At 40.5% G+C, this 14,163-nt stretch overlaps 1 protein-coding gene across 4 annotated transcripts in view; it reads right to left on the reverse strand.

Annotated features, from left to right (window-relative positions):
* Positions 1–210: 210 nt before the first annotated feature.
* The window catches only part of LOC118332564 (formin-binding protein 1), a gene marked incomplete in the record, with an annotated part of 53,593 nt that continues 39,640 nt past the window's right edge, over positions 211–14,163 (reverse strand). The window contains 9 exon segments of one of the 4 annotated variants that reach the window (XM_035667917.1): positions 211–1,430; positions 2,192–2,242; positions 3,304–3,462; positions 4,422–4,606; positions 4,731–4,852; positions 5,263–5,395; positions 5,532–5,641; positions 8,669–8,704; positions 9,002–9,016. In XM_035667917.1, the coding sequence (XP_035523810.1) occupies positions 2,232–2,242; positions 3,304–3,462; positions 4,422–4,606; positions 4,731–4,852; positions 5,263–5,395; positions 5,532–5,641; positions 8,669–8,704; positions 9,002–9,016 (771 nt within the window). 4 annotated transcript variants of the gene reach the window in all.

The raw sequence follows: 14,163 nt of genomic DNA on the forward strand, positions 1-14,163 counted from the left end.
TCTGACAAGTTTGAGATTAAAACGGGAACACTGGAGGAGGAATCACTCACTCACTGTTAAAAAATAAGGAAACAGCTTTCTGATCAACATAAGAAAAAGATATTTAAAAAAAAGATACCACAGCACCTGAACCCAAACAGTACATTCAGGTTAATTCAAAACAGTACAACCAGCAATGAGGTTAAGTGAACAGAAAGGCTGGAGCAAAGAGGCGAGGGGGGGGGGGGGGCGTAAGCTGACCAAACTCCCCCACCACATCCTCCGGGTTGCCAGCAGAGGGGGGCGAGGAGGAAGACAGGGCAAGCATGCAGCACACCGCAACTCTGAGAGGCCCCCAACCTCGAGCTGTTGCAAAAAGAAAAAGGGGGGGGCGCTCAAAGCAGCCGAGGGAGAGCTTGAGCTGCCTGAGGAGGGAAGGGGCCGTGGAGGTGAAGGAGGGGGTGTGTGGTCAGAGAGAGGAACAGACACCAGTGACAACACAAGAATTTGTAGGATCAGTGATGACAAATGACCCACCATCCATCTCTTTTCCCTCCAGTTGGTCCTGGATATGTGGGGTTGTGGGGAGGGGAGGGGAGGGGGGGTAGTGGATGTGGAGAAAATGGGTCATTACAACACACAAGACCTTTTAAAATAAGACAAACAAACACGAACCAGAAGCACATGACATACAGATAGATGTTTAGCACCTTCGCTTCTTCCTTTGTCAGGTGGGTGGAAACCTGCAGATATGGAGCTGATTTTAGTGGGAGGGGTGAACATGAGGTTTTTAAAGCCCCAGATGTAGGCGGATGAGCTGAGGATGAGTCTCTTTTTAGCCACGGTGACTGAGGAGTTCATGACTCACAACACATACACACTGCCCGTATGAAGGTGTTTGACAGCTGGCCTTTAGTTCGTAGGCTCCTGCGGTTCTCCGTCCTGTCTCTGACCACACCCTCTGCCACGTGTGTGCGTGTGTGTGCAATGGGGTCAAAGGTAAGGAAAAAGAGAAGGGGGTGGGGGGGGTGGCGTTCAGAGCGAGGAAGCCAACAGCCGTTCATGACCGCGCGCGTTGCAAGCGGAGTTAGTTACATTAAGAAGCAAAGCTAAAAACAACAAAAAGCAAATTGTATACTGTGGTTGTGATTGCTGTATGGGTGTTAAGAATGGAAAAAGGTTATGAGCGCTAAAATTTAGATGGATTTCTCTTATCGTCGCTTCACATCGCAGAGCTCTGCAGAGGAAGCGCAACACTGCCGATAAGTTTTTTATATTTTTAATAATGGTTTGGAAAATTGAGATGCGTTCTAATCGGCCGTCTCTCTCTTTTAGATTCAGGTCGTCTTTCACTTTCTCTCTCTGACTCTGTGAGCGTGTGAGGAACGTGGTGGTTTTCTCCGAGGCTGCTTGCCCTGCCATTCCTCAGCCAGCCTCGCACTTTTAGGAATCTGCAATTCAAAAAAGGAAATACGAACAAACAAAAACAAAAAAATGACAAAAAGAAAAGTTAGATAGCTTTAAAGGAAAATTGAGTCAAAGACTGCAACCCAAATATTCAGATATGGAGAGGAGGAAGAGAGAACTGATTGCATATATGAACCTACTTGTGGTGTCAGCATGAATGTCATCTGCACATACTGTATGTGTGAAATGCCTCCATTAACCCAAAGATGTGTCTGTTTAACTAAGAGCCTTTTAGCTTGTTCCACTACAGTTTTCATCTGGCTTGAATGCGTGTCATAATGCAGCCACTATACTCTGTCACATCATGCTGAATTCCTGCCATGACAGGGACAAAAATCCCACAAATGCTGCCTCATGCACCACATTTCAAATGCTCTTCAATAACAATTACAGGAGGCATGAAATGTGTATTTATAGTGCCGATGTAAAATGAAATCCTGCACACAAGAACCCCATGCTGTGCCAGTAACAGTCCATCAAAGCTGATTAAAAAGTGTGACGGGAAGTTAAACCAAAGCTTGTGTAATGAATTACGAAAGAGATGATTTCTGAGTCAGTGCCAATCTTGGAAAGTAGAACAGAATGTCTAATTGTAGCAGCGGAGTGAAAACATGACACAGAGGCGATGCACACCATGCCTTTACAGTTAAAATGCACCGTTCACAGAGGTGCTGCTCAGAGACCCATGCAAGAAATCACAAAGCTTTAAAGTCACGTCCAGCTCCATATCTCAGCCCAGTCTCACCATATAGCTTAGTACAGCTAATTCTCAGTCCTTTATTCCTTTACCACTGGCCTGGAAAAAAGGACCAGAACAGCCCAACACTATCATTATCAAAATGTGGATCAAAAAAAGAAAGGAAAACACATTTTAAAGGGGGCTATAGTTACTAATTTAATCAATAATTTTACAAAATTACCCCTAACCGGAGGAGAATAATTACTTTCACAACGTTTTCATGTTGTAACAGCACTATGATTAATCTACAGCATGCAACATTAGAGGGGTGATTTTTATTTTCATTTTTTTTTCTGGCTACAAAAATATCTTTTAATTTGTATTCATATTTTACAGCAGATTTAAATTACATTTGCATGATTGCACATGGAGCATGCTTTCCTTTGGGGAACAACAACAATTGACCAAAACACAGTAACTTGCGTGATGATTCAATTTTCACTTGATGTTCATTGTCACTTCAGATGGTGCGTACATTCACTAAGCTGAGTTTAGTGGTTTATTACAATACTGACTCAAATATTTGACCAAAGTTGTGGATCAGACTCTTGATTAAAAGCATGTTCAATTGAGTGGAATACAGTCTTAAATCTTAACAAAAAATATATATTAAAAAAAAATCAAGTACGAGTGTGTTTGAAATGTACATGTGATCATTGTCAGTGGGTGATTCGTCCCATCCAGTTATATAGTCATATTTTATTTTGTATGACCACTAGGTGGCACTGCAGTGAATGGTAGGTGAAAAACTACAAGCTTCTTTCCACACACACACACAACATCCGCCTGGCTCAGCTTGCATTCAGTGTCATTTCCTAAACAAATGTTTTGTGCAGAGCTCAAGAACAGTGTAGTGACACACACTCACGCAATCTGCCACAACTGTCCCAAATGTCACTAGGCACACGGGTCAAATCTGACTGGTCCTTCCCTCGGAGAGAGACAGGAAGTGTGTGTGGGTGTGTATGTGTGTGTGAGGAGGGTTATTCTCTGATCTGAGCTACCAGAAACAATCTTTTATCTCCGTAACTTGCCCCACTCATATAGCAGTGAACGGAAACTTACTGACTCACATTAACAAAAACACACTTTTGTGAGTTAAATGTATGTCATAGCACCTTTGGCATTTGTTTCCAAAAAGACCTCAACGTAGGACGTGGGGACGTATCCCTCCTCGTCCTCGTTCCTGCGCACTCGTGTCCAGCCGTCTCCTTTGTCTTCTTCTATGACGTACAACAGCTCGCCCTCTGCCACGGCGATTGTGCCCTCGTTGTGACCTGTGGGAAAGAGGAATAAGAGAAAAAAGTTAAGCGCATGAATACAACAACCACCTTGTGCTAACTTCATCAAGATAAAAGCTTAATTTGTATATCATGTTTCCTGGAAAGAAAGAGGAACCAGCTGATGTGCAGTAGGAAAATGCAATTATAATCATAATAAGTATAAAGGAAGTAAAAGAAATATGAAAAAATACCAGTATTGTTTGGATATCAATGAAGCATAACATCAGCAGAACTGGCCTGCAGTCCAGTTTTATGGAAAGAAGTCGCAACTTTTTTAACACCAGTCTTGGGCTAAACTATCACACATTCACAATCAGTCTCACTATTTAATGACACTTCATTTAATCTGTCCAGCAACGAAAAACATATATTATGTATTGGTACAACGCCAACAGAGAATGGCTGTCTCAATTTTCGAAAGACAAAATTGGGTATAAGCATTCTGGATAGTTAAAATTTTTAATTAGTAATGTTAGGACTGCATAGTTCTACATGGTAATACACTGGATCCCCCCAACGGGATCCCAAGATACAGAAAAGTGTTGTTTTTTTCTTTTCAGCCTCTAGATTGGTTCCTGTTTGGTATTTTAATTTATAATTATGATGTCCGTATCTTCTCATAGAGAGGAAGGAATGTCCCGTTTTAACTCAGAGGACTGATCCAGTTCAACACTTACAGTCAGGGCTCCACCTCTGATTTACACCCAGGGCTGTAGTTAACAGCCTTTGAGAATTTGCTGAATCTGCATTTTAAAATAGTGTCCCAGAGAAATGACTATATTTCTATCCACACTCCTCCACACATTTTTCTCAGAAACTCTACCTCAGAAGAATCAAAAAGAAAAGGTCCCTATGTCTAGAAATAACAGGATCTTACCTAAAGGTCACATGTACTTTGAAATATTTAAAATACCCTGTCTTCATTTGTTCTTGATGATTGTGGTTGTAGTTACCTTCAAATGGGTACAAGGCTTTGCAGGTGCCGATGGTGGGTAGGGTCTCCTCATCATCAAACTCATCGTCAAACTCTGGCGTGGTGGAGGTTGGGTTGGAGGTGGGGATGGGGTTGATGTTGGCTTTGACCTGAGTCTCTGAATTCTGTTCCTCCGTGTAGCTGCCATCCGGGCTGCTCAAGGGCCAACACACACACAGTAAATATACTGTGAAAACATACATAGTTTTCCTCCGAAGAAATGAGGAGTAACAAATCTTTCGTGTGACTGAAAGACGTTGTTTTGTTTGTTTGTCTATGTATACCATACCTCTCTCTGTCCTGCGCACAGTTGTTGCCCACTGTTGTGTTGTTCTGGGTCTCATAGAGTCCACTTCTCCGGTGTGTATCACTCTTGGATGGCATCCTCTCCTCCACCTCTGTTAACCAGCCCTGAAACACACACAGTCGTTATGTACGTGTTGGCTGCAGCTCGTCTTTTTTTCCTACGCGACAACTTGAAATATTTGTCAAGAAATTCTTTTTATCCGTGACCTTTCAAAGGAGGAACACCTCTGCCTTACGCTCCAGTGTGTCTGCCATTTATTTACAGGGTTAAACTAGGCCATTGTTCTGGGACTCCTCTCTGCCTGCACAGAGCTGGAATATGCAGTCAGCCCCTCCAGCTGCATCACATCTTCTCCTAATATGGACGAACGTTAGACTTCTTTGGAACAACCCCAGCTGGAGACGTGTGTTTGAACTCCTCATTATTTACTGTCTTGTATAAACCAAACAAAATTGCTTCGCCAACACTAACACTCACACAGAGATGATAGCTCAGACTGGCACCAAAAACTAACCTCGAATTTCTGAACTTCAGACTGGAGCTTTTCGATGTTCTGGCCTATTTCTAATAGCCGTGGGTCTACGCTGGCCGGGTCTCCCATCTGAGGGTTCTTCACATACACGTCTTTCATCTTAGTTAGAGCATCCCTGGAGAGCAAATTACTAAAGTCAGTACAAGTCTTTGAGTCTTTGTTGCACATTAACAGGGTAAATATAAATATGACTTGTGGTATACAGGAGAAGAAAGCTCTGTAATGCCAAATTTCAAACTTTAAAAAGATACCTCTGGTCCATTTCTTTTTGAATGTCCTTATTCAGTTCATCTTTCTTGCCCTGCAGCTTCTTCCTCCTCTGTTCTGGTGGCAGGTGGCTGAAGTCCTCTGGTCCAGAGCCCTGTGAGTGAAAAAAGGGAACACATAAGATGAAGAAAAGCAACTTTAATAATTCATTGTTCGTTGTGTTGCTGTTTTAACAGGGATCTTTCTTTTCTAGATAAGTGCAGTATCTCCCTTTGCTGTAAACCCTGTGAACCAAGACTCAGGGATAAATGGATAACAGCTCCACAAATGGAGCTCTCGTTATGTTCTAACCACATAATTCACCTGAAGGAGATACTGCAGCCACTCTAACACACACTCACAGAGAGTTGGGATGTTTGTCTGTGTAAAGACTTGAGGCCTTTCACCTATTCAGTCACCGCATGTAATCTAGTGCTCTCTGTGAATGCATCGGAAATGTAATAAAGTATTTTCTACATCCTATTATTGCTCATATAGTGTTTCAGTGTGAGCTGGATAATGGGTTTAAAGCTGTCTGACTGTCCTCTGACAGCACTGCGTGTTCTTAAAATTGAGGTTGTTTTAGTAAGAGGTTTTTTGGCCGACCAAGGGGTCATATTTCCTGATGAGAAGGTTTCTAGTCCATAACACCAGACTGATGAGTCATACTTCTCGGCAGTCTTTCAAACTTTCTCTGGATGTGATGTTTCTGTATCCTGAAGCTTGCTAGCTGGTCTGCATGGAGCCCGAACGAGTTCAAAATTAAATACATAATTATCTATCCATCCATCCATCCATCCATCAGCTATACCTGCATATCCTTGAGGGTAGCTGAGGCTGGAGCCGGGTACACATTGGACAGGTCACCAGTCAGTCACAGGGCTGACGCATAGACAAACAACCCATTCTTGCCTACTCGCCTGCATGTCTTTGGACTGTGGGAGGAAAACCCACGCTGTGAGGAAACGGCGCTAAGCACAGCACCAGCGTGTCACCCCAAATACATAATTAGGAAATAAATAATGATATAAATAAATAAAGTACAATATATAAATAAAAACTCAACTCCTTACTGTAGTTGCTTTTTTGATAAAGCCATTATTTTCACAATTAGACTTTTATTTTGTGTCATTTTTATTTCATAAAGTCACTTTCAACCCTTTCAGCCAATCACATGCCCCAAGCTTCCCAGCAGAGTCCACAAATGCTTCCAAAATTACTCACGTAGCTTCTGTTAGGACTAGAACAAAACAATGTCAAAGTAATTCTCAGTAATCAACCTCTCATTTTACTTACAATGTTGCACATGCTATCTAGCTGGTTTGGTTTGTGGAGTGGATTAATACTCTGCATATAAGAGCCAGTCTATAACGGCTGAACCTGAATAGTGATTTGATTCTAAAAATGTCCTGCAGAGAAAAACACAGAACTTTGTGCAGAACAAAGACCCAGAGTCCTTCTCGGGGATTGAGGTATGCGATTGGCTGAAATGTGAGGGGGTGGGGATTGGTGACAACTGCACCGTCATTAACAGAGACCTTATAAAGTAACAAACTAAAAGTCTACAGCCATAATAGCAGCTATGTGAGGCTGTGCTAAAGCATAGTGGAGTCAAATGCTATCAACATCATGTTCATCATCTTGGTTTAGTGTATTAGCATGCTAACATTTGCTCACTATCACTAAACACAAAGTACAGCTGAAGCTGATATCGTTAGTTTTGCAGGTATTTCATCATAAACCAAAAATTCTAAAGTATTTAATTCAGTCTTATTTATTATTTTAATATTGAACTCTTTGGGGCTCCATAGGGTCTTTATTTTTAATGAAAAAAAAAAAAGACGTTGACAAAGACATTGTTTTACTGCACTGTTACTTTAGTCTGATCAATTAAGAAAAATGTGCATGGACTGAATAGGTGAAGGCCCGATTGGATCTCATTGAGATGGTAACAGCGGCACCACAGGATATGACTGCAGGAGCTAGAGACTTGAGGTCAGGATTCACTGCACATAAAGCCAGGTCAAACACAGTAAACTAGGTTACCATGGCAACCTTACCCTTTCTCCCTGTATCAGCACGCAACACTTACCGGGCATGCAACATAACAAAGATTTGTCAATCATCATGCAAAGACATGCTTCTTTCTGATTGATTTCTGATTTAAGTTACAGTACAGAAGTGTATTAGTGTTTATGTACCCCAAGGCAAATGAAAACACTATCTAAATAAAATGTAAACTAAAACTATAGGCAGACATTAGGTATGTTGATGTTGGTAGTATGATACATTTATGATGAGAGAAGAATGAGTTTAAGAATTTGCTAATTGATTGTTCTGTATTGAATCTTCTATAAAAAAAAAAGACAAAAATCATGAAAAGACCTGATTTTGATGACAACATTTTGGGAAATACACTTATTCGCTTTCTTATAGAGAGACACTCTTATGTCTGTATGCTAATATGAAGCCGGCTAGCGGCCAGCTTAGCTTAGCATAAAGACTGGCAGCACTAGGGAACAACTAGCCTGGCTCTGTAACACTGGGAGCAGTGACTAACTCCTCGCTTCCTGGACACTCAGCTGAAAGCAGCAAATTGAGATGTCGAAAACGTATTAATCATCATTTTACAGTAAGTTTTGCATCTATAGATTGCAACACTTTGCATTGTGGGACTGTCAGCATAAAGTATTTACAACATATATTACATTTTCATACCTTTTGGGGTGAGCCAGACTAGCTTTTTCCCCGTTTTCAGTTTTTATGATAAGCTAAGCTAAGCGTTTGCTGGCTGTAGCTTCATATTCAGCACACATATGAGAGGGTAATCAACCTTCTCATTTAAGTCTCAACTAGAAAAATTGAATGAATAAGTTTAAAACGTTGAAACTAATCCTTGAAAAGCATCTTGAAATTAATATTTGATATTCTATGGTCTGCCATCATACAGTTCTCTTACAATATGCTTTACAGAACAGCACTCTTAATAATGAAATAGGCATGCAGTGTAAGGAATTGAGTGAGCAACTACTATATCCGATCAAATTAGTATTTGTTACAAGGACATACAATTTGTCGAGACACGAAGGACTACCAGACAGACTAAGAGATGACATACATAACATAGAGTAAATCTGATCACCTCAATGAGATTCCGGACGTGGGAATTGAGTGTGATCTGCACCATAGAGACCACAGACACAGTTTGGGAGAGACATGACGAGAAAACAACCACGACATGAACACACAGACAACAAAATGACATACAAATGAGACAACGACATGAGTCTGAGGTCCATCGTTGTGTCACAGCAAAAATTGGAATTAAAAACTTAAAATCGAAAAATTAAAAAAAGAGAGCACAACAAAAACATAACGGCGTACAGAATGTTATTAACAGTGTGTTACTGCGAAGACGTGACATGCGTGCTATGGTCATGCCGCTATGGTCGTGCGGTTATACGGTCATGCTTACCAGCTTGAGAGAAAGCTTCATGGGGGGGGGGAGAGGAGAGAGAAATGGCGAAGAGCAGGAGAGAGAAAGAGAACACAGACAAAAGTCAACATCAAGAGAAAATTATGGCCATTTGTGTCTTTTTCCTTTAAACAAAAATTGTTTACATGTATTTTATGATAACTCTTTACTTTACCAAACTTCACCATTTAAGGAAAAGAGGGTACACCATTTAACGGCTGAAGGATTTGGATTTATATGCTAGTGGTGTCATAAATATGCTCTTTCAGCAACAGTTGCAGCAATAAACCCCCCACCCCCACCCCCCACTCTTTTCTCATGTGGTGAAGTTTAGCATTTCTAATATGATGGATTAATGAAAAATAGGAAATAAGTTGGCAACAAAAGCCAACTTACTGCACAAGCATGAAGTAAAGAATGAGAAAAAAAAATGAAGGAAAGACAGATGAAAACAAATATGAAGAAAGAAGTAGAGGGAGAGTGACTGCAACAAGGACAGATGTACCCTTTACTTCTTGATCCCTCTCTGCTGCCATTACAATGACACGCAATTGACAGCAGAGGGCGCCAAAAGCATGTATGACATTAACAGATCCTGCGTTTGACGTGGAGGCAGATGCTGTACACAGACAAGCTGGAGAGACACTTTCAAAACCAAACTATCAAAACTCATTTGTGATGAAGAAAAATCTACACGTAGCCAGTGCGTACATCTCAAATTAAAGCGGCTGGATGATGGTACAAAACACATAAAAGTAATCATGACCTAAAATGCAATTAGAGTAAAAAGAGCAAAATAAATAGTCATAAAAGTGTTTTAACAGCTTATTTAGACCATTTGGTGAGTGGTCACTGAGAGGATGTTGTTATGTTCTGAATACAAAGAACAGAGTAGAGAGCAGGTTAACGACCATTGGCCGTCAGAGCTGGAGCAGATGACTTGTAATCCTGTTAGAGGCTCACAGGCTGGTGCGCTGAGGAGCTCTACTCACTTTAGTCCACTAATCAAGTCACCCACCTGGAATGGCCTGTTACGGTCTTTGCTATGACCACTTGTGATCCTACCTCTCGAATCACCACCAATACATTATTCTTACGTTTCCTACGTGTGAGGAGCACAAACAAAAGATCTCATTTACACTTATACGCTGGTGTTAAGGGTAAGAGCTAAGGGTAAGGGTATTTAGATGTATAAGTGATAAAAATGCTTCATGAACTGTAGGTTAAGATCTGGTTTTGACCTTTTTCCCGTTTCTAGTGCTACAGATATGGACTATGTTCAACTGAGCCAGGATATAAGAGAAATGTAGACCTTTTTATTTAAGTCGTGGCTAAAATCTGGGCCTGTTAAAGTGAAACTTTGAAACTTCAACTTCAGTAAAAGAAGAAGTAAAAATCACTTTTTCTCCTACTCAACTAAAAGCTATTTATCATATTTCTTACAACTTCAAAATGTGCTTAAATCTAAGACAGATCCACAGGTCTCTTAAGTTGGTTAAGAGAAGATCTTGGATGACTGCAATACAAGAAGAGGTGTGCTACACCTTCCAAGACATGTTCTGGAGTGACTGTACAAACCACTGGTCATAATGAATATAGTGTATGATACAATAGAGTATGATTTTATGGTTTTTACCTATTATTTGCATTTGATAGGATGATTCAACTCCTATTTTGCATGTACAAACAAGAATAAAGCTGGCCTTGATTTAGTTTGCAGTCACTTTCCATGCATCCTTACATCCTTACACTGTGTTTGGTTTTATTCACAGTTTTGCTTATTGTATGATTTCTCTCATGCACCTCATCTACCAGCAGCTTTCTTTCCTGTTCCAGTTTAGTTTTCTTCTCGCTTCCAATTTTGCTAATTTCCATTTATTTCATCTATTTATATCTTGGATTGTTGTTATTAAATTGAACTTACAATCACACACATTCTAAAAAATAGCATATCACTGAATAAAGTACTTTTTATTAAGTAAAATAAAGTATTTTTTTCCTTTAAGAATGAAAAATGGGGTAAATTCTTGTCTCTGAGCATATAAGTGATAAATCATGCGATCATTTGAGCGCTACACTTTGCTTTATGTAGGAGTAAGTTGCATGATAAATGTACTGTATTCTTTACTTTGAGTGCAGTTGAAGCTGGCTCTTGGGAGCTCTTCTTAAGAGTGATTCTGAAAAGTTTGATAAATACATGCCTGGGATCTACCTGAACTCTTTCCAACCACTCAGACAGACATAGATACACAGGTATATTATGGCCCATACAGACAGATAACATTGCTGCAGTATGGCACACCAGCACAAAGAAAGCCCTGGAGGGGTGAATTCTGGGTACTGTCAGCTAAAACCCAGACCCAAAGTGTGACCAACACCTCGCCTAATTTTACATCCAACTGAGAGTGAGATTTAATTAGTGAGGGGGGGGTGATTGCTGGGTGGGATGAATAGCATCCTCACACCCATAATCCCCCACAGCCTCAGGTGCTTGTGACACTTTGTGAATTGACCCCTAGAAGAAGCTCAGTGGGGAAGCCCTTTATAAGCTGCAGGACGACGAGCAACAGGAAACCTCAAGCTGATACATGTGATGAGGGGTGAAGTCATCATCTTCTCCGATCATTTGTTCCGATTCTACACGCGTCAGAGCCATGTGATCAACACTCAGCCAGGCACAGACACTAGCCTCCTTTGTGAGGACATTTTGCCTCATTAATGGTGTCAAACAATCTCCTTGTGGAGGCCGATGTGCCGCACGACAAATTATTATTAATGAGGCTAATGTATGTGCCTCACATGGCTTTTACTAATCACACACATCCGCACACACATTTGATATTCATTCGCACCACGTACCTGCTCACGCTCACAGAAACACACACACGCTGGTACTCACTCCCATCAGACACACACTTACAACATATTGCCTTGCTTCGAAAGCATATGTGGGTCGGCCCAGAGTCCTCTTCATAAGCTCTTTGTGACAAATGAGCGAGCGCGGGGATTGCTGCTGTGGTGGTTGTCAGAGAGAATACAGCTTTGTCAATGAGAACTCAGAAAACAGCACTGACGTCTTAAAGCTCTTATACTGTATACGGTTCTTAATTTGACTCCCAAAACACATACGCTTTCTTTTTTTCAACCCGCACAAAACACATACACGCGCACATACACAGTTACTGTGGATGGATTATGCACCACACAAAGGCTCTCCTGCAGGGGTAGACATTCCCTCCACTGTGCAGAGAGACACAACACCCTACCTCCACTGGCACAACTACTCTGACCCCTAATGTGATACTATATTCTCCTTGCAGGAGACTGGGGAGGAATAAAATAGGGTTTTCTTGAGTCAAATAGGCTTTATATCTTTGCTTTTGCTCTGTTAAAATCTTTAAACAAGGTTTCTGCAGGATTCACCAAGTTAAGTTTAAGACTTTTTTAATACCACATAGTGAAATTAACTGTTTCACGATCATATTGGCAAACATATAAAAGTATAATGTACTGTGTCTAGAATTATTATATATATATATATATATATATATATATTATATTATATCTTTCTGTACTCCACGTCAGGATATAATAATAACTACTACTGATAAATTCATTTAATTATTAGGACCTGGAGTGGCATAAAAGGCTGATTAACCAATTAACAAATTGAAAAAAACTAATTTTTAATAATAAAAATATATAATAATATTTTTTTCCCATTATGAGGCAATTAGGAAGCTCAGGTCTGATGGTTATGACTGGAACGCCACAAAAAAGGACTGAACTGTCTCCTACGAATACAATCCTATAATAAGTGACTTAAAATCCTGACAGCCCCCAGTCGGATACAAAAATGTTTTGTAACATTACTTCTTATGGCAAGCAAGGTAAAAAATTCAAGACTTCAACAAGAGGCAATTAAAAACATTTTAAACCTGTATTCAAAGGTTTTACATGACTTTTCTATACTTGCAGATACCTGATTAAAATGAACCCAGTACTGGTGACAAAATGTTGCTAGTTAGCTCGATTTGACCAGATGGGTGCAGGCCTGTTTGTGTAAGAGCTGAGGAATTGCCCTGACTCTCAACCAGCAGCTGTTCAATGGCATTAGCCCAAACTGTCAGTGTGTCAGTGAGGCAGTAGGTCTGGTGTCCCTAAAAGACCTGTTGTCATTTTACTGGATTAACCATGCACTTTCTGTTTCTTTATTTATAATATATGGTAGATTTATTCCAAAAAGAAGAAATATATTGTAAAAATCTACTGTAAATCAAACACCTATATACATGAAAAACATAAACAGGTTACTGCCATGAGACATGAAAAGGTGTACAAATTAGCTAAATGTATTATCATGAAATATGAAAAGGAGTACAGTTTAAGGCCTGATTGGATCAATTCAAATAAAGTCTTTGATTGTCTAAAGGGCTTTCTACTCTAATACAATTTCTAACCTCTCATGCACCGAAAAACTTCACCCTTGTGCTTTGAAATGCTATAGCAAGGTCAAACGTCAATCTTTTTTTATCTGTGTATAGTCATAGACAATGCATGTGATTTAACGCTGCACATTTTTTTATCACTCTTCTCAAGAGCTGTTTCAGCACTTCCGCTTTCAAAAACGTGCACTTCCTGCTAGATCTGTGTGCTAGAAAAAATACACGCTTCCCTTTTTTTCTGCCGACCTTCAATCATTTCCTCTACAATATGCTTGCACACTACACTGTTGCACCGTATTGTTCTTTCACCTTTTCAGACGTCATGTTAGCACCAATTCATACAAATGTTTTTACTTTGAGTAACTGCTGCCCTTTCAAAATATGAGCATAAACAAAAGCTATATTTGTGGGGTCCGGAAGGAACACGTGAGTTGCCGCCCATTCCTGAGGTCAGGGAGAGCTGGAGGGTAGGTTATGGGAAGGCGTGCTATGACCTGCCCTGCCCCAGCAATTCCATTACAACACACACTGGACTTTTGAACGGTAAATGGTGATGACACCAACCAGGATCCTGGGCTGCTGCTGATAAAGCTAACCTCCAGGAAGCTGTCTAAAATTACTCTACTGGCCTTCTCCCTCCACATGGAGTGACTCAGTCAGCCTGCTGCCATATCCACAATCCATTACTGTGTTCATATTGAGAGGTTTAACCCTCCT

The sequence above is a fragment of the Morone saxatilis genome, unplaced genomic scaffold, assembly GCF_004916995.1.
Source record: "Morone saxatilis isolate NCDOM2014 unplaced genomic scaffold, NCSU_SB_2.0 Contig21, whole genome shotgun sequence".
In the NCBI taxonomy this organism is placed as follows: Eukaryota; Metazoa; Chordata; class Actinopteri; family Moronidae; genus Morone; species Morone saxatilis.